We start from the raw sequence: 22,620 nt of genomic DNA on the forward strand, positions 1-22,620 counted from the left end.
GCGCTGAAAATGTTGGGGGTTAGCTCTGGAGGAAAGTGGATGGTTTAATCACTGGAGTCGTGGAAAATATTTCTCGGAGTAGAAATATTTTCCTCGCAAGGTGAGTTTGGGGAGAATAGGAAAAAAAATGAAAACACAGGTGGGTTAGAAATTGGGAATTTACAATTATCTCTTTATTGGATGGAAAAGAACGCTCTGAATTGGAGATTGAACGAAACTCTTACCAGGAAGAACAGCAGTGGTTGAAGCCCAGATAATAAGTAAGTTTGAAATAGGAAAAAGAAAAGGAAAAGGCCGACGGAGTACACAAGGCTGCTGAAAGCGAGACATCTTTAGTACAAAGAGAGACACACACACACACACATATAAAGTATGAGGTATGTGGGTGTATGCAAATGCAAATAGCTGCGAAACTTAGAAAGTAGATTAGGGGGACCAGGTAGGAACAAGGTTTGGCATTAACATTACCGGCCCCCTTGCAGTACACCTGCAATAAAAAAAAAAAAAAAGGAAAAATGCAACTGTGTGTACTCGCACCAGCTTACAATTACTCGCACGGAATATAATTGAAAACTCTATGAAAACGGACGTTATGAATCTAATTACTCTAGTTATGAATTTAATTACTCTAGTAAGGAAAGGAAATGTTGACATAATAGTTGTATAGCTCCGTAGAATAGCCAAAGGATCACTCCATCATCAGGATCCAGCTGGTACATGGAAAAGGCAAGCTTGTCAGTAGTGGACATCCTTCTATGAATCAAACCGCTCAATGGACCTGTTTAAAAGATAGAGCTTGTGCTTCGCTAGTAAAGTAAAAATCAACAGTGCATTTCATAACTCTTTTATTCAGTTTGGATTAAATTCATTGATACCGAAGAATAATGAGAACGCTGTAGTGCGCTCAGTGCGAACAGACACCATAGATCACCCAACCAAAAATAGTACTTTGTGCCGTAGGCAAACCATTCTGGGCGTATACACCCTCTGCGATGACCCTGGGATAAAGATCGACACCAATTACAATATCCACCGGGGCCGATTTGAAAAATTTCGAATCCGCAAAGAATAAGTGGGGGAAATGTCTTTTAAATGATTCCGGAAGCGATTCAGCTGGCGTCACCGTTGAAATGCGGTTACTCACACGAAATGTGCCTTCAATGGTTACCGTTTCGTCGAATCTGGAGGTCAGGCGAAGTGGGCATATGGTCTCCTCTTTCAGGCTCAATGTCGTGAGCGCCAACGAATCTACCAATCTCTTGGAGATCCTGCTCACCGGAGACCCCGAGTCGAGAAGGCACCGGGCTGTGGATCGTTCAGACTTGCCTTTTACCTTAACGAGCACCGTAGGAAGCAACACAATGCTGTTCTGTCGAAGAATAGCCGAAAGAGATGTCCTCTGCTTAGAAGACGGTGATGGCGAAAAATCCCTCGGTGGGCACGAATCCTTTGACTTCCGCTCAGGAGTGTTGGGACGCGATTGCTTCCGATCGCTCTTAAGAAGGGCATCCCGTAGTTTCGGATCGACGTGGAGGAGGGTATGATGGCTCTTTTTGCAGTGGTGACACCGGTGACTGCTAGAGCAGGATACCACCAAGTGGTCATGAGCCAGACAGTTGAAGCAGTAACTATGCCTTCGAACTGCTTCCAAACGATCTGCCATTTTCATTTCCAAAAACCTTTGGCAAGATCGTAGGGCATGAGACCGGTGACAGATACGGCAATCGTATTTTTCCTTCTTGTAGGGAACCGCGGATGACTTCCTTTGTGTCTCTTTGGTATACTTGGGCATGATAATCTATGGTGGCAAAACAAACAATAGGGAAGTGATGGGAAAGAATAGAAAATCTGTGTTTAATTCGGAGAGGAAATGGCGACAAGCTTGGTAATGGGTCGCGTAATGGTGCCCTTCTGAGTCACCACGTCAGCAACCCGAACTCTGCGATCAGTGCCGAAATACGTCTTGCAAACTCTGCCTAGACGCCAAACATTTGGTGGAAGGTTGTCATCTTGAATAACGACTAGTGTGTTCTCTTCTATATTCTTTTCTGAACTTTGCCATTTAACTCGCTTTTGTAGTTCTCGTAAATATTCGTTCTTCCATCGAACGCAAAAACTCTGATGAATAGCCTTAAGTCTCTGCCATCGGTTCAAAATCGATACAGGACTCTCCTCCATGCGTGGATCGATCGGCGCAAGAATGGGAGTACCAATCAAGAAATGACCTGGAGTTAAGGCAGCGAAATCGTTAGGATCACTGGATATAGGAGACAACGGGCGCGAATTGAGGCATGCTTCAATTCTCGACAGGATTGTCGAGAACTCTTCAAATGTAAATTTGAAGGAACCAGCAAATTTTCGAAAATGGGACTTAAAACTCTTTACTCCCGCTTCCCAGAGTCCTCCCATATGAGGAGCTCCAGGCGGGATGAAATGCCAACTCAAAGACTGGTGCGCATAGTTCGACTCAGTTCCAGCACGAGCAGCATGAATAAATTCTCTCTCTAAGATCCTGGAAGCTCCGACGAAAGTTGTACCGTTATCGGAATATAGATGCAACGGACAACCCCGCCGAGAAACAAAACGATGGAAAGCCGCTAAGAACGTGGGAGTGGACAAATCGGACGTCGCCTCTAAGTGTATCGCCTTTGTGGAGAAGCACACGAAAACGCAGACGTAGCCTTTCGTAATACGACAGGCCCGCCCACTGTAACTCTTTATGTCGAAAGGACCCGCGAAATCCAAACCCGTTCGAGTGAATGGACGAGTGAACTCGGTGCGCTCTGGCGGCAAAGCCGCCATGAGCTGCTGCTGACAACGCCTCTTGTAGAGAATGCAAGGCTTGCACTTATTGATGGTCGTTTTGATTAAATTCTTGACCTTCGGGATCCAGTACTGTGATCTGACCATCCGAAGTACAAGCTGATTCCCACCGTGGATAGTAAGTTGGTGGATGAACTTCACGAGCAGCCTGGAATATTGACAACCGTAGGGCATTATTATCGGGTGTCTCTCATTGTACGGAAGGCCGACTGACGATTCCAGCCGGCCACATGAACGAATTAGCCCTTCAGCGTCCAGGAACGGGTTTAAGTTCAGAATAGAACTTGATTTCGAAATTTGCTCTTGTGACGACAAACACTTGTACTCATTTGGAAAACACGCTTTTTGACACACTCGAATCAATCCATCTCTAACCAGTACAAGCTCAGAACTTGTGATCAAAGTGGACTGCTTTGAAAAGCTGGAACGAAATCTTGGATGAGTACGATAGAAGAATCGATACACATAAGCCAGTACACGTAGCGCTCGTGGATAGGAAGAAAAACGTTCAAGAACGTCCTGGTAGTTCTGAAAGTAAGCATGATGAACCTTTATGGCTTTACGCTCCAAATCTATCTCGGGAATAGTGGATTGAACAGAATTAGGCCAACACTCAGGGGAGTCGCGGAGCCACTCAGGTCCCGACCACCACAACTCATTTGCGACGATATCCTGAGGCAGGAGACCTCGGCTAGCGAGGTCGGCAGGATTCGTCTCTGAAGGAACATGACCGAACTTGGAGGGGTCAACCACTTGAACTATACTTGAAATTCGGTTTGCAACAAATGTTGCCCAACAACACGGAGGTTTCGAAAGCCAGGAAAGGACAATAGTGGAGTCTGTCCAACAGAAAAGAGAATACTTGGGAATGTTAAGTGTCGGAAGTAATGTATCTAACATCTCTGCCAATAGAACAGCCCCACAAAGCTCTAACCTCGGAATGGACAATGTCTTAACAGGAGCCACTCTTGTCTTTGAATAGACCAAATGTGTGGAGACCGAAGTAGTTGTAGCTATTCGCACATACAAAGCTGCTGCGTATGCCCTTTCTGAAGCATCACAGAAGCCATGGAATTGAATATCGGCGGAAGGAACATAATGAAGCCACCTCGGAATTCGAACTTCATTTATAGCCGAATAACACGTCTGAAACTCTTTCCACTTTGCAAGTGTGCCAGGGGTAACGACCTCGTCCCAGCCCGTACCCTCTGACCATATCCTCTGCATAAGAATCTTTGCTACCACAATACATGGCGATAGCCAACCAGCAGGATCGAAAAGCTTTGAAATCTGGGAAAGGAGTTCTCTTTTAGTATCTCTGGATGAATCTGGGAATGGCTTGGTAGTGAAATAGAACGAATCGGATCGAGCATTCCAACGAATTCCTAGCATTTTTGCTGTGCTACTGTCGTCGAAGTCCAAAAAATCTTCACACAGCAAATGATCGGAAGGAAGACCTGCTAGAATATCCTTTGAATTTGCTGTCCATTTTCTCAGGAGGAAGCCGGCCGAAGCCAAAGCGGATATCAACTTCTTCTTAGACTGCATTGCCTTCTGCAGCGAATGTGCACCCACTAGGGCATCATCCACGTACATAGAACTGCGAAGTATTTCACTGGCAATAGGATGACTGGATTGAACGTCATCAGCAAGTTGGAAAAGAGTGCGAATAGCTAAGTATGGAGCACAATTCACACCGAAAGTGACAGTCTTCAACTCGAAATCTTGAACGTCGTCACTTGGATCTCTTCGAAATAGAACTCTTTGGAACGGTGTGTGATTGGGATGAACTCTAATCTGCCGGTACATCTTTTGAATGTCGGCATTGAACACATACCGAAAGAATCGCCACTTGAGAATCAACACAGTCAGATCACTCTGCAACACAGGACCTGTATGCAAAGTGTCATTAAGACTCACGCCATTAGAGGAAGGTGAAGAAGCATTGAAAACCACCCGAACTTTGGTGGTAGTGCTCTCTGGTTTTATAACCGCATGGTGCGGCAGGTAGTAATGAGACGCACTTCCCATAGAACTAGAAGTCTCAACTTGACACATGTGGCTTAAATTCGCGTACTCTTGGATAACGGAATCATACTCATCCTTGAACGCAAGATTGCGAAGGAGGCGGACTTCATTTCTCAAAAATTGGGCCATAGCACTTGTCCGTGAATTACCTAGAGATATACTCTTGGGAAAATCTCTTTTGAACGGAAGATGAACAACGTACCTTCCATCTTCATCCCTCTTAGTAGTTGAAACGAACAATTCCTCACAAAATCTATCAGCTGCTGACACAAAGTTCTTCCTTGGAAGATTCTCCACCTCCCAAAATCTCGAAATCTCTTTGTCCAAAGAGATTTCACAAAAGTTGGAAATAATTCTGGAATATGGAGATGGAGATTGGATCGGAATGGGGCCAGTCAAAATCCATCCAAAGATGGTATTTTGGCCCATCAAGGAACCACAAATATCATGCTTCACGCCGGACCGCATGATGGAAGGAAGGAAGTCACCACCAATCAGAATATCAATACTGGAACTCCTGTGAAATAGTGGATCTGCCAGCTCGAATTGGGGCAGCTGAGAGAAGATGGAGGGGGGTATTGAATGAGATGGAAGGGCACCAGATAAATTAGTAATAACGAAGGCCTTAACCGAAATTTGAGCATCTGCATATCTCGAACATAGAAGCAGAGTACATTCCTTTCGAACGGAAGCAGCCATGGAATCATTCAGACCAGAAATCTGAGCATTGACTTTTCTATATGGGAGCTGCAATCTATTGAAAAGTCTCTCTGAAATGAATGTACCCTGCGACCCAGAATCCAAAAGCACTCGTGCCTGGTACGTAACACCCAAGTGCAACACATCAACCAAAGCAGTCCCCAGCAAAACGCCACGAGAACTGGAAGAGAAATAGGTTTGAACGACTCCCGTACCAGAACTAGTGGACTGTATAGGACTAGGAGCGAAAGGTGAGGAGTTTGCATTCAAACCTGAATTTGTATTTGCCGGAGTCTGCACTCTTGAGTTACTGGCCTCTGGATTAGCGGAACTCTCATGAAGCAAAGTATTATGCTTCCTCTGGCACTGGAAACAAGTGTTCTTGCTTGTACAATTTCGAACGTGATGAGTTTTAGAAAAACAGTTCAAACACAGACCTTGCTTCCTTATCTCGGACTTTCTCTGATTAATGTCCATTGCTATGAACTTAGGACACTTCCTAATCACATGGAACTCTCTTGGACATAAAGGACATTGTGGACCCGAAACTCTCACTTGGAATGAATTAATATTTCTCGAACTCTTAGTATTCGTGCTATTGGATTTTGAATCTTGATCCCTTGCATTGGGATTGGCACGCATTTCAGAAACGGACTCCAGTGTCCGGTATCTATTCGTAAGAAAGGAGTCAAGGTCAGACCACTTAGGAATTGCAGTCTTATCTGCGAGACCCTGCTCCCATAAGGTAAGTGTGGACTCTGGAAGACGATTCGAACAGAGAAATACGAATAGAGGGTCCCAACCTCTGACATCAATGTCATACAACTCTAGGGCCGAGATACAAGAAGTAAGGTCGCGCTGCAACTGTTTAAGTGCACTGGCGGACTCTTTGGAAATGGAAGGAAGATTGAACAAAACCTTTAGCTGCCCGTTAACAAGGATTCGTCTATTCTCATAACGAGCGCATAGATTTTTCCATGCCAAATGGAAACCATCATTCGTCAAAGGGCTCCTCTGAACAATGTCACGAGCCTCGCCTCGCGTTTTTTGCGTCAAGTGAAACAGACGCTCGACAAAACTAAGTCTGGAATTCTTTATGTACACTGCCGTAAACATGTCTCTGAAAGTAGGCCAGGACATGTAATCACCGTGGAAAACCTCTGTATCACATGGCGGGAGATGAAAGGAATAATCAGTCCTTCCCGTAGAAGACGGAGTGTCTTGAAATTCTGGATGACCTTCGGAAACAGGTGGATTTGCGACAAGACGTTGGCTTGGAGAAATCTTAGTTGCCGGCAACTGAAACTCCTCCGCGAGCTGTGACAATGTCGCCAAGCAGTTGCAGTAAGTCACATAAGAACTCTTAAACTTGGCTCGGAAGGTCTCCAGCTCGGATGCATTTACGGAATCGTCTGCACCGCCCTCGTCTTCGTCTTGCTCACTATCACGATCAGCCATGAATGTATCGAAAGTGGACTTAATGTCGCTCCATAATGACTTCAGCTCTGTCATGTGTATATTAATTAAGTGAATCGATGAGAGCGGAAGCGTATTATCACCTATATCAGCATTGAATGCGACAAGGCGATCAGCTAAGCGAATGAACGACTCTAAAGACATATTCGAACTTGAAAGAAAAAAGTAGAATTAGCTCTGAACCAGACGCACTTAACTCTCTTAAATAGGTTAGGGAAAAAACCTATCTAAATGAACAGTAAATCCGAAAAAAATGGAACTGGTATCGAAAAAAAAACGTTGAAAATGACGTAGGCGTATGCGTAATATTTCCGGAAAACAGAAGAATGAACAGTTGCGCCGGTTGAAATAAGTTCGAAATGCCTCTATAGTATTGAAACTCTTAAAATCAGCAGAGGAAAAAAAATTCTCTTGAAAATTATGAAAATTCGAACTTTTTGGATCCAAAAGTCGACCTTGGCTCACTGTAGGGTGCAAATACGATTTTTGCTTTACACGAACACCAAACGAAAACAGTCTCGTGAAGAAAATCAGAAAAAAATTTACTTTTCGAAAAAATCAAAGTTTTGTACCAAAAGTCGACTATGACCGGCTGTAGGGTGCACTATATATATCTCTGACCGATCAGGGTATCACACAAATGCATATATATGCCAATGGAACCAAAATATAAGGTATGTCTCAAACGCCCCGAGTCGCGACCACACAAACGGAATGACTGTAGGGTGCACGGCAAACAAAGAGTATATAAGAGCGAATGAACAAATTCAAAGCAACACAGAAGTCTCTTATTCTCTTCGCAGTAGCAATGTCACCCGCAACGAAACTCAATAGAAGCGAATAACAAGAAATGTTTGTATGTACGTTCAGTTGTGTGTATATATGGATGTATGTATATTGGATGTTAGTTATGGAGATCAACGTTGGTTAGTTCTAAAAAAAAACAATAACAACAATCACTGTGCTTGTAGGAAAGGCTGTGGAAGTGCGAGAACCATTAACAACGACGAAATAATGCTATGGGCAGCGCGACTGCAGCATATGAAAGAGGGCAAAGATCACTTTCAATGCACCACGATTGAAAAAGAAAAGAAACCAAAGGAACACACTGCCGCGACACCGATTGAAATATAAAATCTTATGTTATTTTTTTTGCAAATTAATGGCAATTCTTATAGAGGCAAAGCACACTGTTACTTAAATTTCTCTATGGAATTTAATGAAATTCACTTCCACCAAATTTTAAGAAAATTAATAACCGAATAGTTGGACAAAAAAATTTTTTCAGTACGGTTTTTGAAAAATTTTATTTCGAAGCACTGTTTAGGAAATGTCGAAATGCCGTCGGCAAAACACAACTGAAGCACAATGAATATTTGGAAAAAAGCACTATTGTTTTCACTTTTTATGGAATAGAACAAAGCACAAACTCACCTTTTTTTCTATGATGACGATGATGATATGTATGTTGGATGAAATGGTGATGAAGGGATGATTTCCAGTAATAAATCCGGCTCGAAGGACCACAATGAAAATGTTGGGGGTTAGCTCTGGAGGAAAGTGGATGGTTTAATCACTGGAGTCGTGGAAAATATTTCTCGGAGTAGAAATATTTTCCTCGCAAGGTGAGTTTGGGGAGAATAGGAAAAAAAATGAAAACACAGGTGGGTTAGAAATTGGGAATTTACAATTATCTCTTTATTGGATGGAAAAGAACGCTCTGAATTGGAGATTGAACGAAACTCTTACCAGGAAGAACAGCAGTGGTTGAAGCCCAGATAATAAGTAAGTTTGAAATAGGAAAAAGAAAAGGAAAAGGCCGACGGAGTACACAAGGCTGCTGAAAGCGAGACATCTTTAGTACAAAGAGAGACACACACACACACACATATAAAGTATGAGGTATGTGGGTGTATGCAAATGCAAATAGCTGCGAAACTTAGAAAGTAGATTAGGGGGACCAGGTAGGAACAAGGTTTGGCATTAACAAGCGCCTTTATCTGAATCCCATATGATCTTTATTGGTCCACGAATTTAAGTTTGGATGTAAGGTGTACTCCATTCGTAAAATACTTTATTTCAGCCCGATATTCTCATAATGTCTGATTTAGTGGTGTTTTCGGGGGAGAGGTGGTACCCCAGATACTTAACCCTGAAGAAATATCAACATCGTGCTCTTCTTTCAAATACCATTTATTTAAACCCCATATTGCCATTGGTTTAAGGGGAGTTTACAGGATTGGGCGTCCCCCAAACACATGGCCCCAAATAGGTTATCAAATTCGTTTTCTAATCTCAAATACCTTTCATTTGAGCCACATATTGGCATGGTCGAAAAATTTTTTCCCTTTGGGGGTGTTTAGGGAAAGGGATGATGCCCTTAATACATGGTCCAAAATTTGGATATCAAATTCGTATTCTACTCCCTAAAACCTTTATTTGAGCCCCATATTGCGATGGTAAGTAAAAAAGTTGCTATTTGTGGAGTATTTTGAAAAAAGGGGTAGATCCCCAGAAAATTTGTCCCGAAAATGTGTATCAATTCTTGCTCTACCCCCCAATACCTTTCACTTAAGCTCCATATTGACATGGTCGGTAAATATGCACGATTTAGGGGTGTTTGCGGTCCCCCAAACACTAAGCCCGGAAAATATATCAGCAACGTGCTCTATTCTCATATATCTATACATCAGTTATTTGAACCCCATATTGTCATCGGCCTCAAAATGGATACCAAATACGTTTTCTAATCTCATTTAAACTCATAATTGCAAAAGTCAGCAAATATGTCCGGTTTGGGGTATTGCCCCTTAAAGCTATAAATATATAGTTCCACTCTCTTTAAGACTCAAATTGTCATGGTGAGCAAATACGTCCTATTTGGTGGTTGTTATGTTGGTGGGACGTTCCCGTAGAAAGTTGGTCCCTAATGTTGATATCAGATACATGGTCTACACCCAAATACCTTTAATTTGAGACACATATTTCCATAGTCGGCAAAAATGACCGGCCTGGGGGGGTGTTTTTGGGGATGGGCGGCCACTCAGTGAGTTGGCCTTGAAAATATATATCGGATTCGTGTTCCACTCTAAAAACCCTCTTATATGAGGCTCATATTGTAATAGTCAGCAAATACTTACTATTTGGGTGGTGTTGTGCGGGTGGGGTGACCCCATAGACATTTTTCCCGAATATTGATATCAGATTCGTGCTTTACTCCCAAAGACCTTTCATTTGAGCCCCATACTGCTATGGTCGTCAATTTGTCCCCTTTGGGGGATGTTCTTCGTGGGAGGCGGCCCCCCAAACACTTGGTCCCATATTTGGACATCAGATTCTAATTCTAAATACATTTAAATACCTTTTATTTAAGCCCTATATTCCCATGGTCAGTAAATAGTCCTGTTTGGGAGGTGTTTTGGGGAAGGGGTGGACACCAGAAACTTGGTCCCACATTTGGATATCATATTCGTATTCTACTCGCAAATACCTTTCATTTGACTCCCATATTGCCATGGTCGGTAAATATGTCCGATTTAGGGGTGTTTTGGGGGTTGGGGTGGTCCCCCTAACACTTGGTCCGACAATTGGATATCAGATACGTTTTCTTATCCTAAATACCTTTCATTTAAGTCTCATATTGTCGTGATTGATCTAAATATATGTATGATAGGTTTCAGGGTGGGGCGGCCCCCTAGGGGCCTTATTTTTAGGGTACTATATGAGAGCACACAAAATTTCGCTTAAATCGCACCACCCATCTCCGAGATCTGGCGTTTCTGAAAATTAGAGTATTGGGGGGTTTTGGGGCTGGGTCGGCCCCCCAGGTATTTGAACCCTACTTTTATTTTTAAATTTTTACTGTACTCTTGAATACCTCTCATTTGAATCCCATATTGTCCCGATCAGTCCACTTTTATTTTTGGGTAGTACTTTTTGGTTAGGGGGAGGGTCAGCCACGATGTCAACAAATTATATAGCCCATGTTTCCTTCCAGACCAACCTACACAATCTGTGAAAATTTCAATGTAATTGGTTCAGCCGTTTTCGAGTCTATACGGAACAAACAAACAACGAAACATACAAACAAACACAAATTGAATTTTATATATGAGATTAGCTGACCCGGGCCCGCTCTGCTGCGCCTTCTTTTACTTTATATGGAACAAAAGTTTCCATGGAACATTTATTTTCGACAATTAAAGAGCTTTTAGTGAAATACCATGTTACGAAAATAGTATATCGCTTGACTAACAGTTTAACAATGTAAGTGCCTTTGTCTGAATCCCATATGATCTTTATTGGTCTACGAATTTAAGTTTGGATGTAAGGTGTACTCCATTCTTAAAACATTTTATTACAGCCCGATATTCTCATGATATCTGATTTAGGGGTGTTTTCGGGGGTGAGGTGGTCCCCCAGACAATTGGCCCTGAATATATAAAAATAATGTTTACCCTTTGGGGGGTGTTTTGGGTTCATGGTTCTACATTTGGATATCAAATTCGTATTCTACTCCCAAATTCCTTTATATGAGTCCCATATTGCGATGCACAGTGGGCCAAATGGCAAAAAAATTGGAAATAAGTCTACAACTTTTTATCTGTTGATTTTAGCCATACAAAATGTTCTAGACATTTGTAGAGGAGGACATAGGCTTTCAGAAAAGTGCTGTTGTTGGTCCATATCTTTAATACAGGGTGAGCTACAGGGTGTGAAAGTTGACCACTTTTGACTTCTCCAAGCTTCTGGGGGCCATAACTTTTGATCTACTCAACCGATTTACATGATTTAGGACTCTAGAGAAAGAGCTTGACAAGATCTAAAAAACTTATGCATAAAGTACCATGCCATCGTGTACTGTTAAGGAGTTATGAATTGTTTAATTTTAAAATATGAAAATTTGGCCTTGGTTTTTTTCAGTGTTTTTTTAATAACTCCGTCAATTTTAAAGCTATAAACTTCATACTTCACACAAATTATGCCAGCATATGTGTGCATAAAATACAAAAGGAATCACGTGAATATCTTTGGCGGTTTAAAAATGGCATCGTTTTCAATATGAAAAATATTTTTTTTGTCAAAAAATTGCAAAATTTTTCAAAAAAGATACTCCCATTTCCTTTAAGTTTTCGCAAACTTTGGCCGTCAAAGCATTATCATTTCTTTCCATTTTCACAAAGTCGAGGTATTAAGAAAAGTTTTAAGTGCTAATTTGGCTAATTTCGATATCAAACAACACCGTTATCTTAAGACCAAAATGGCCAATTTTTTTACTAAACTTCAAAAGTTTCTCACTGGAAAAAAAGTTCCACGGGGATTTTTTCGCTTTTTTTGAACTTAAATGAAAGCTTAAAATGTTCCCAACATTTTAAGGTATGTCTCGCCATATCCTAGCCATAAATGAGATCGTAGCGATCAAAATACTGAAAAAAGTCAATTTTCAAGTAGTGCTATATTCATTGCTAAAAAACAAGTATTACGTCACATTTTATTGCAAAGATGTTAAATAAACTTTTATTTGGTAACACTTCTTCTACAAAACACAAAAAGAATCATGGAAATATCTCTATTCTATTCCATTTTATGGAACCGGCAATAAAAAAGTCAATTTTTCAAAAAAGTCGAATTTCCCAAATTTTGTTTTTGTTGTCCTAATTGCACATGACACACTATAGCCATATTTACGCAACATACCTTATCGTAAAGGAAATTTTCATACCTTTCCAACGATGTATAAAACATTTCTCAACTCGGATTCTATCTACTCTAAAATTCATTTACACTTCATTAAACTCTATATAAAAATGTCTATTTGTGAAATGGAACCTTATATGGGGCCTACACTAAAACATTGATAGATTTGCCCAGGGTTTACAATACAAATGTGTTAGAATAAAAAAAGGTCTCCTGCCAAAGTTTAAAAAAATTGGAATAAAAATATGTGTTTTAGAGCGAAAACACTTCGCATCGGCGTGCGTTTGTATAGTACCTACATCTATTTTTAATGTAAGCTGATGATTTTTGAATAAAAAGTAACCTAGAAATATACCTGCATATATATATATATTTGTGTTAAGATTTGATGCAGACAAATGTTACCTGTTTCGCTATGTCGAATTCCCAGGAAATCCACCGTATCAATGAATGTGAAAAAACCTACCCATAAAAAATTCATTGTCATTTTTTTTAACCAAATTCGAGTCCAGGTAAATAATTATAGAAGAGTAAGTAAAAAGAGGCACTTTGGACCCCTTTTTACGATTGCGTCTGATACCTGAAATGGGTCATTAATTGTGAATATATTGCATAAATATTTGAACAAAATCCAAATTTTCTTCATTATATTTTGTAGAGGCGTAAAGGACATTTATAAGTTATGGAAGTCATACTGAAGTATTCCACTCTTTCGAAAATTGTATGGGACATCAAAAATGATTCCAAATCATACACGGAGTCATTTAAGGAACTTGTTTACACTTTGGACCACATATATGGAATAAGGCTAAATAAAGACGCTTTAGACAAACTTGAAAAATTCTACAAATCATTTGAGAGAAGGTTGCCAGAATGTTCATTCGCAAAAATCAAGTTTTTCAAAATGTATGAGAAGTGGCTGAAATCGGATCTACTTATTGAAATTAAACCGCTGATTCCCGGCCGGCCTAGCAAAGCATACGACGAAGTTACGGAGAAAACCAAAAAGAAAAAACAAGAGGAACTATTGGCGGCACATCCGCCAAATTTAATAAAAGATACGTTCAAAACAGCATTGTTAAAAACACAACCAAAAAATGTTGGACGAATTGTCGATGTTTTACCATTAGCATCTCCGAAAAGGGTAAAGAGAATGGTAGAAAGTATTCCAACTCCAAAATCGACTACAGAATTCACGGAGGAAGATGCACTGGCCCTGATTTTGAACCTAGGCCTCTCAAGAAACAAATACTCAACAATGAGGAAGGCTCTTCGTGAAAAAGGATGGGGTTGTTTACCCTCAAAACATAAATTGTACAACACCAGGACGAAAATGGTGCCATCAAATATATACGTGGACGAATTAAAAGCAAGAGTGAAACTTGCTGATCTTGTTGAAAATACAGCTGTTAGAATTATTTCTAATTTTACTGAAGAACAGTTGAACACATGTAATAATTCCGAAGTGGTTTTGATCAGCAAATGGGGTTGTGATGGATCATCTGGATTTTCCGAATATAAGCAACAAACAGAAATAGATACCAACTTCGCATCAATTTTCATGGCATCATTAGTACCATTGAGAATGAGATTGTACAAGGACCAATCTTCATCATCGAAAGAAAATGCATTTCAAGATATATGGATAAATAGAACACCTGGGTCAAAATATTTATGTCGCCCAATTCGGTTTGAGTATACAAAGGAAGACCGGAACACAACACGATCTTTGGTGAACGAAATAAAGGAAGAAATTGCTGCATTACCCATGATTGTTATAAACCAATTGGGAAGAAATATAAAAGTTTCGTTTCAACTACAACTCACTATGATCGATGGAAAGGTGGCAAACGCATTAACTGGCGTTATGTCCAATTGGAGATGCAATATTTGTGGCAAGAAGAATGGGCAATTCGAGGACAAGTCTGATGAAAATTTAGTAAACGAAAATGCGCTCAATTTCGGTATTTCGCCCCTGCACTGTAGAATTCGATTCATGGAGTATTGTTTGCATTTATCGTATGACCTTAAATATCGGACTAGCCCTGGAAACCGCGATGTCTCTGCTAGAAACAACCAAGATCTTCACAAAATGAGGCAGGAAGAGAAGAATCGAATCCAGTTGGAGTTTAAACAAAAGGGACTTATAATAGATAAACCTCTTTACGGATACGGAAGCACAAATGATGGCAACTCGGCAAGGCGGTTTTTTGAGGACCCCGTATCGACATCTAAAATAACCGGTCTTGATGAACACTTGCTAAGACGATTCAAAGTGATTTTGGCTGTAATCAATAGCAAAAAGATGATAAATTCAACCAAATTTGAAGCTTATAGTAATGACACAAAAAACATTTTATCTGATTTATATTCGTGGAAAGCTTTAACACCGACAGTACATAAAGTCTTACATCATGGCAAGGAAATTGTGGAATACAACATACTTCCGTTAGGAGAACTTACAGAAGAAGCTCAGGAATCCCGTAATAGAGATGTTAAACAGTTCCGGCTTTTCAATACCCGAAAGAGCACCAAATTTAACCAAAATTATGATTTACTTCAATATTTATTGTTATCGTCTGATCCGGTACTATACAGCATCAGAACTAAATGGCTACCAAAAATATGTGACGATATAGATAAGGACGATCCCGATGCCATTCAAATTAAAGAGCTTTTAAATTTTGATACCTTAGATTATTTGGTAGAGAATAAAATCAAATAATACAAAACTAAAATGCTTTTTTATTTTGGGAGTAGCTAATATACATATAAACGCACGCCGATGCGAAGTGTTTTCGCTCTAAAACACATATTTTTATTCCAATTTTTTTAAACTTTGGCAGGAGACCTTTTTTTATTCTAACACATTTGTATTGTAAACCCTGGGCAAATCTATCAATGTTTTAGTGTAGGCCCCATATAAGGTTCCATTTCACAAATAGACATTTTTATATAGAGTTTAATGAAGTGTAAATGAATTTTAGAGTAGATAGAATCCGAGTTGAGAAATGTTTTATACATCGTTGGAAAGGTATGAAAATTTCCTTTACGATAAGGTATGTTGCGTAAATATGGCTATAGTGTGTCATGTGCAATTAGGACAACAAAAACAAAATTTGGGAAATTCGACTTTTTTGAAAAATTGACTTTTTTATTGCCGGTTCCATAAAATGGAATAGAATAGAGATATTTCCATGATTCTTTTTGTGTTTTGTAGAAGAAGTGTTACCAAATAAAAGTTTATTTAACATCTTTGCAATAAAATGTGACGTAATACTTGTTTTTTAGCAATGAATATAGCACTACTTGAAAATTGACTTTTTTCAGTATTTTGATCGCTACGATCTCATTTATGGCTAGGATATGGCGAGACATACCTTAAAATGTTGGGAACATTTTAAGCTTTCATTTAAGTTCAAAAAAAGCGAAAAAATCCCCGTGGAACTTTTTTTCCAGTGAGAAACTTTTGAAGTTTAGTAAAAAAATTGGCCATTTTGGTCTTAAGATAACGGTGTTGTTTGATATCGAAATTAGCCAAATTAGCACTTAAAACTTTTCTTAATACCTCGACTTTGTGAAAATGGAAAGAAATGATAATGCTTTGACGGCCAAAGTTTGCGAAAACTTAAAGGAAATGGGAGTATCTTTTTTGAAAAATTTTGCAATTTTTTGACAAAAAAAATATTTTTCATATTGAAAACGATGCCATTTTTAAACCGCCAAAGATATTCACGTGATTCCTTTTGTATTTTATGCACACATATGCTGGCATAATTTGTGTGAAGTATGAAGTTTATAGCTTTAAAATTGACGGAGTTATTAAAAAAACACTGAAAAAAACCAAGGCCAAATTTTCATATTTTAAAATTAAACAATTCATAACTCCTTAACAGTACACGATGGCATGGTACTTTATGCATAAGTTTTTTAGATCTTGTCAAGCTCTTTCTCTAGAGTCCTAAATCATGTAAATCGGTTGAGTAGATCAAAAGTTATGGCCCCCAGAAGCTTGGAGAAGTCAAAAGTGGTCAACTTTCACACCCTGTAGCTCACCCTGTATTAAAGATATGGACCAACAACAGCACTTTTCTGAAAGCCTATGTCCTCCTCTACAAATGTCTAGAACATTTTGTATGGCTAAAATCAACAGATAAAAAGTTGTAGACTTATTTCCAATTTTTTTGCCATTTGGCCCACTGTGCGATGGTCAGTAAAAAATTGCTGTTTGGGGGATGTTTTGGGAAAGGAGTATACCCCAGAAAATTTGTCCCGAATGTGGGTATCAATTCTTGCTACAACCACCAATACCGTTCCACCAATACCCCCAGAAACGTGGTCGCACATTTGGATATCAGATTCGTATTCTACTCGCAAATACCTTTCATTTGGGTCCCATATTGCCATGGTCGGTAAATATGTCCGATTTATGGGTGTTTTGGGGCTTAGTGTGGTCCCCCTAGCACTTGGTCCGACAATTGGATATCAGATACGTTTTCTTATCCATAATACCTTTCATTTGAGTCCCATATTGTCGTGATTGATCTAAATATATGTTTGGTAGGTTTTAGGGTGGGGCAGCCCCCCTAGCCCCATCCCAAAATTTGGATACCAAATTTTTATTTTTGGGGTACTATAGATATCAAAAAATTCAGTACCCTATTTTCACAATGGGGTCATTATGCACCATCTGTGATTTCAAGAAAATCGGTTCAGCCGTTTCTGAGTCTATAAGGAACATACAAACAAATCTACAAAACAAACACAAATTGATTTTTATATATAAGATTTTGCTTTAATTTTTATATCCATCACTAGTCATTCCGTTTTAAATACTTCGAAATATCGATTTACTGTAAAGTATATATCACTTCTCACTTCTGGTGATATTTTTCAAGAGTACCCTTAAAAATTATTCGTTATGGTTGCCTATATTACAATAAAATTAATTCTTTGGGGAGGCTTAATCTCTTAGAAGTTAAAATTAAAATTAAATTTTTTAAATTTTGACCAATAACAATGTCTATTATGGATCGGTCTATTTTTCCCTGTGACGGTTTTTTGGAGTCAGTCGAGCCCACTGAGTGTAAGCAACAAATTTTGATACTCTAAAATTCGATTTACTCTAAAATTCGTTTCATTGCAGTTTCATATTGTTCGTTTGACACACTTTTCAGCTAAGAAGGGGATTTTGGGGTAAGGAAGCGGGTCAGCACCCCTACCGATATCAAAAAATTTTATAACTTTTTATTCCCTCCATACTAGCCCACACAATCTGTGAAAATTTCAAAAATCGGTTCAGCGGTTTGGAGTATAAACGATCTGTGTGACGTTCATTGCTGTCACGAGAAGCTTAGCAGCGAGCCACCGGGCGCGTGTACCGGTTGTGGATAGTGGAATTCTCCATACAGAGTACCTGCAACGGCAGTCTCAGACAATTAGCGGTATCGAGCGGCACCGGCTCTTACGCAAATACTGGGTGCCTATGACGCCCAAAATGACAAGGCGAGTTATTGGCGCCTTTAAAAAACCAATGGCCACTTTGTTTCTTTGGCGATCGGTCCTTTGGACCGGATCGAGCTTGCTCACCTACAAGAGCTTGACGAGGATCGCCACCTCAACATTAAAATGTGGCTACAACAACAACAGCACCACAGCGCATTTAATGATTGCTTAAAAGTTTTTCTGTGTTGCTGGGTACATACCTAATGTGGAGATGAGTCATCTAATTTGAAATAAAGGGTGATTTTTTTGAGGTTAGGATTTTCATGCATTAGTATTTGACAGATCACGTGGGATTTCAGACATGGTGTCAAAGAGAAAGATGCTCAGTATGCTTTGACATTTCATCATGAATAGACTTACTAACGAGCAACGCTTGCAAATCATTGAATTTTATTACCAAAATCAGTGTTCGGTTCGAAATGTGTTCATTCACCGTTCAGCGATGAGGCTCATTTCTGGTTGAATGGCTACGTAAATAAGCAAAATTGCCGCATTTGGAGTGAAGAGCAACCAGAAGCCGTTCAAGAACTGCCCATGCATCCCGAAAAATGCACTGTTTGGTGTGGTTTGTACGCTGGTGGAATCATTGGACCGTATTTTTTCAAAGATGCTGTTGGACGCAACGTTACGGTGAATGAACACATTTCGAACCGAACACTGATTTTGGTAATAAAATTCAATGATTTGCAAGCGTTGCTCGTTAGTAAGTCTATTCATGATGAAATGTCAAAGCATACTGAGCATCTTTCTCTTTGACACCATGTCTGAAATCCCACGTGATCTATCAAATACTAATGCATGAAAATCCTAACCTCAAAAAAATCACCCTTTACAATGTATCACATTATATATCTCTCTAAAACATCTGTATTTGTGCAATTCCATTCAAATGCCACGATATTTCTTAAAAAATTTAATTCTGGGTACACTAAAAGATAGTTTTCTTTTTCCAAGACTCCAACCTTCTTTGGATGGTTTGTTTACATGCACAAAAATGGACAATTGCTTCAATGTACCCATTTCCTTCTTAAATTTAACTTAAGCTCTTTGTTTCGTTGAAAAAAAGAACAACAAAACCAGTAAGGAAAGGCGAAAGTCGAGCGGAGCCGACTATGTATTATCCTTCACCACCGAGTTGACGTAATACCTTTAATATATAGCACTTATATATAAATCTAGTCAGACTTTAAATTTGCAGACCTATCGAATAGAAGCTTCTACGAATTTCTTACGATGGTACGAAAATTGTGGCTTCTATAGCCTTAAAAGTCGAACCGCATAAAATATATATAATGAGTTTTATTTAAATCCGACTGATTTTGATGAAATTTTGCACACACGTCAGTTTTAAAAGTCGAAACGCATAAAAGATCTATATGGGAACTTTACTTTAATCTAGTTCGATTTTGATGAAATTTTTTGCATGTAGTGCGACGTCGAGTAAAACATCTCCTGCAAAATTTTGGAAGGATGGGACCAAATATGTGGCTACTACAGCTTTAAAAGCGCATATCAGATGAAAGATATATATGAGAGCTATATAAAAATCTGATCCGATTCTGATGAAATTTTACACACATACTAGGACTCGCACTTCGTGCCAAATTTGTGTAAAGGTCGGACTAAAATTGTGCCTTCTACAGCCTTAAAAGACCATATCGGATGAAAAATATATATGGGAGCTATGTATAAATCTGATCCGATTCTGATGAAATTTTGCACACATATTGGGACGTCACAAAAAGCACTTCATGACAAATTTGGTAAAGATCGGAACAAAATTATGGCTCCTACAGCTTTAAAAGGGTCCGATATGCCCTTAAAGATATATTGTATATTGGAGCTATATCTAAATACAAAGTGATTTTTATGAAATTTTGCACACATATTGGGACGTGAAAAGAAACACTTTGTGCTAAATTTTGTAAGGATTGGACCGAAATTGCGGCCTCTACAGCTTTAAAAGGGCACATCGGGTGATAAATTTTGGACCGATTTTTTCAAAATCAATAGCGTTCGTCCTTACACCAAAAAAGAAACTTATGCAAAATATTTTGAAAATCGGACAACAAATGCGGCCTGTACCTCGACTACAAGAATACATGGACAGACGGACATAACTAAATCGAATCAGGAAGTGATTCTACGCCGGTATACTTATCAATGGGTCTAGCTTTTCTCCTTCTTAGCGTTACAAACCAATGCACAAATCTATAATACCCTGTACCACAGTGGTGGTGTAGGGTATAAATAGCTGCACTTACAGACAAATGGCGCAAACGTTTAAAAGACATAATGCCACATAATGGGAATCAAGTTTATTTAGTTTACTCAAATGGAATCAATCGTATCATATTCTGTCAATTTCAACAATAAACAAATTATGCGACGAAATATGATATGACAAAGAAAATTGCTGTGCAATATTAAAAGCATTTGTCTTCCATGGCGATGGCGTAGCTACTGCGATGGTGACGACTGCTACGACACTTGTATTATTTTTCGCTTTCTTGTCTATGTTTCGCTTGTTTACTGACAGCCATAAAGTTTATATAGCTGAACGTGAAATTTCAAATATAGACTGCATAATAAACAAAGGCAGCTATTCGAAATTTAACAAAACTTAAACTAGTTCTTGGCTATCTCGATGTTGGTGGGCGTTTTTTTTTTTGTTCTTCATAAGAAACAAATGTTAAACTTAACAAGTCATCAGTTTTGTTATTGCAGAAGGATAGAAGGTTTAAATTGCTTGTAGTTTGATTTCAAAGTGTTGATGTATGTGTATATGTTTTTCACGATCTCATGAAAATTCTAAAATGCCATAAAAATAATTATATATATATATATATATATATATATATATATATCGATTTCTCGATTTAAGGTTTTGGGCCCTTCTTCAATTTGGCCCAAATCGGTCCAGAGTTGAATATAGCTGCCATATACATTGATCTCTGGATTTAAGGTTTTGGGCCCATAAACGGCGCATTTATTGTCCGATTTCGCCAAAATTTTGGACAGTGAGCTAAGCCCCTTGACATTCTTTTGCAATATGGCACAGATCGGTAAGGATTTGGATACAGCAGCCATATAGACCGATCTCTCGATTTAAAGTTTTGGGCCCATAAAATGTCCGATGTCGCTGAAATTTTAAACAGTGAATTTTGTTAGGCTCTTTGGCATGTTTCTGCAATTTGGCCCAAATTGGTCCAGATTTGGATACACCTGCCATGTAGACCTATATCTCCATTTAAAGTCTTGGCCCCATAAAAGGCGCATTTATAATCCGATTTCACTGAAATTTGACACAGTGACTTATGTTAAGCTTTTCGACATCCGTGTCGTATATGCTTCAGATCACAATTGAACAATTGAATTTTACTTATTAGTATTTGGTCCAAATCGGAACATATTTCGATATAACTGCTATGGGACATAATGTATGCAATTTTCACCGAATTTTGATGGAAGGTGGTTTACATATATACCCGAGATGGTGGGTATCCAAAGTTCGGCCCGGCCGAACTTTACGCTTTTTTACTTGTTTTTAAATCATATTAAATTGCCATATGCCCAGCAACACATCGTTTGGTCTCGTCTATCGGTGAAAGCAACTCCTGCTTTCACGCTGAATGTTATAATTTCGGGGTTATGGCGAAGTTTTTATACCACATTTGTTTTCTACTCTCCAATATCTTTCATTTGATACCTATATTGTCCCTATCGGTCAACTTTTGATTTTGGGTGGTATTGTATTTTTGTGGTAACGGGGGAGGATTCGCCCCATTCCAACATATTACAAAGCCTATGCCTCCTTCCTGACCATATTCGTAATCTACTCACGAATACCTTTCATTCGAGCCCCATATTGCCATTATCGTCCAATAGATCAATTTGGGGGGTTTTGGGGTCGGGTTGTCCCCTAATTACTTGGTCTCAATTTCTAATATGGAAATCGTACTCTACTCTTGAATACCTTTCATTTAGGTCCCATATTGTCCCAATCGGTCCACTTTTTGGATGGTAGTATTGGGGTAAGGGGCAGGGTCCGCCCCCAATGCGATATCAAAAAATTATATAGCCTATTGCTCCTTCCGGACCATATTCGTAATCTAATCCCAAATACCTTTCATTCGATTCCCATGTTGTCATTATCGTCCAATAAACCTATTTTGGGGAGTTTTGGGGTCGGGGCGGCCCCGCAATTACATGGACCCAATTTTTAATACGGAATTTGTACTCTTCTTTTGAATACCTTTCATTTAAGTCCCATATTGTCCCAATCGGTCCACTTTTAGTTTTGGGTGGTACTTTTGGGTGGTACTTTTGGGGTAAGTAGGTGGGTCGGCCCCCCCTTGCGATATCAAAAACTTATATCACCTATTGCTCCTT

The 22,620-nt window shown here is 39.2% G+C and overlaps 2 protein-coding genes across 3 annotated transcripts; both read right to left on the reverse strand.

Annotated features, from left to right (window-relative positions):
* Positions 1-515: 515 nt before the first annotated feature.
* Positions 516-9,009, reverse strand: LOC131994121 (uncharacterized). 2 transcript variants are annotated; one of them, XM_059360438.1, is made up of 2 exons: positions 8,776-9,009; positions 516-1,798 (listed from the first exon to the last, which is right to left on the reverse strand). In XM_059360438.1, exon 2 carries the CDS (start codon positions 1,790-1,792, stop codon positions 905-907), a length of 888 nt encoding a protein of 295 aa, XP_059216421.1. In that variant the 5' UTR covers positions 1,793-1,798; positions 8,776-9,009; the 3' UTR covers positions 516-904. The 2 variants fall into 2 exon arrangements, with proteins under 2 accessions (XP_059216421.1, XP_059216420.1); XM_059360437.1 differs by lacking the exon at positions 8,776-9,009 and adding an exon at positions 8,461-8,669.
* Positions 2,849-7,170, reverse strand: LOC131996344 (uncharacterized). Its single transcript, XM_059365943.1, has 2 exons — positions 3,199-7,170; positions 2,849-2,971 (listed from the first exon to the last, which is right to left on the reverse strand). Exons 1-2 carry the CDS (start codon positions 7,168-7,170, stop codon positions 2,849-2,851), a joined length of 4,095 nt encoding a protein of 1,364 aa, XP_059221926.1.
* Positions 9,010-22,620: the final 13,611 nt, after the last annotated feature.

Source organism: Stomoxys calcitrans, chromosome 1 (genome assembly GCF_963082655.1).
Source record: "Stomoxys calcitrans chromosome 1, idStoCalc2.1, whole genome shotgun sequence".
Lineage (NCBI taxonomy): Eukaryota > Metazoa > Arthropoda > Insecta > Diptera > Muscidae > Stomoxys > Stomoxys calcitrans.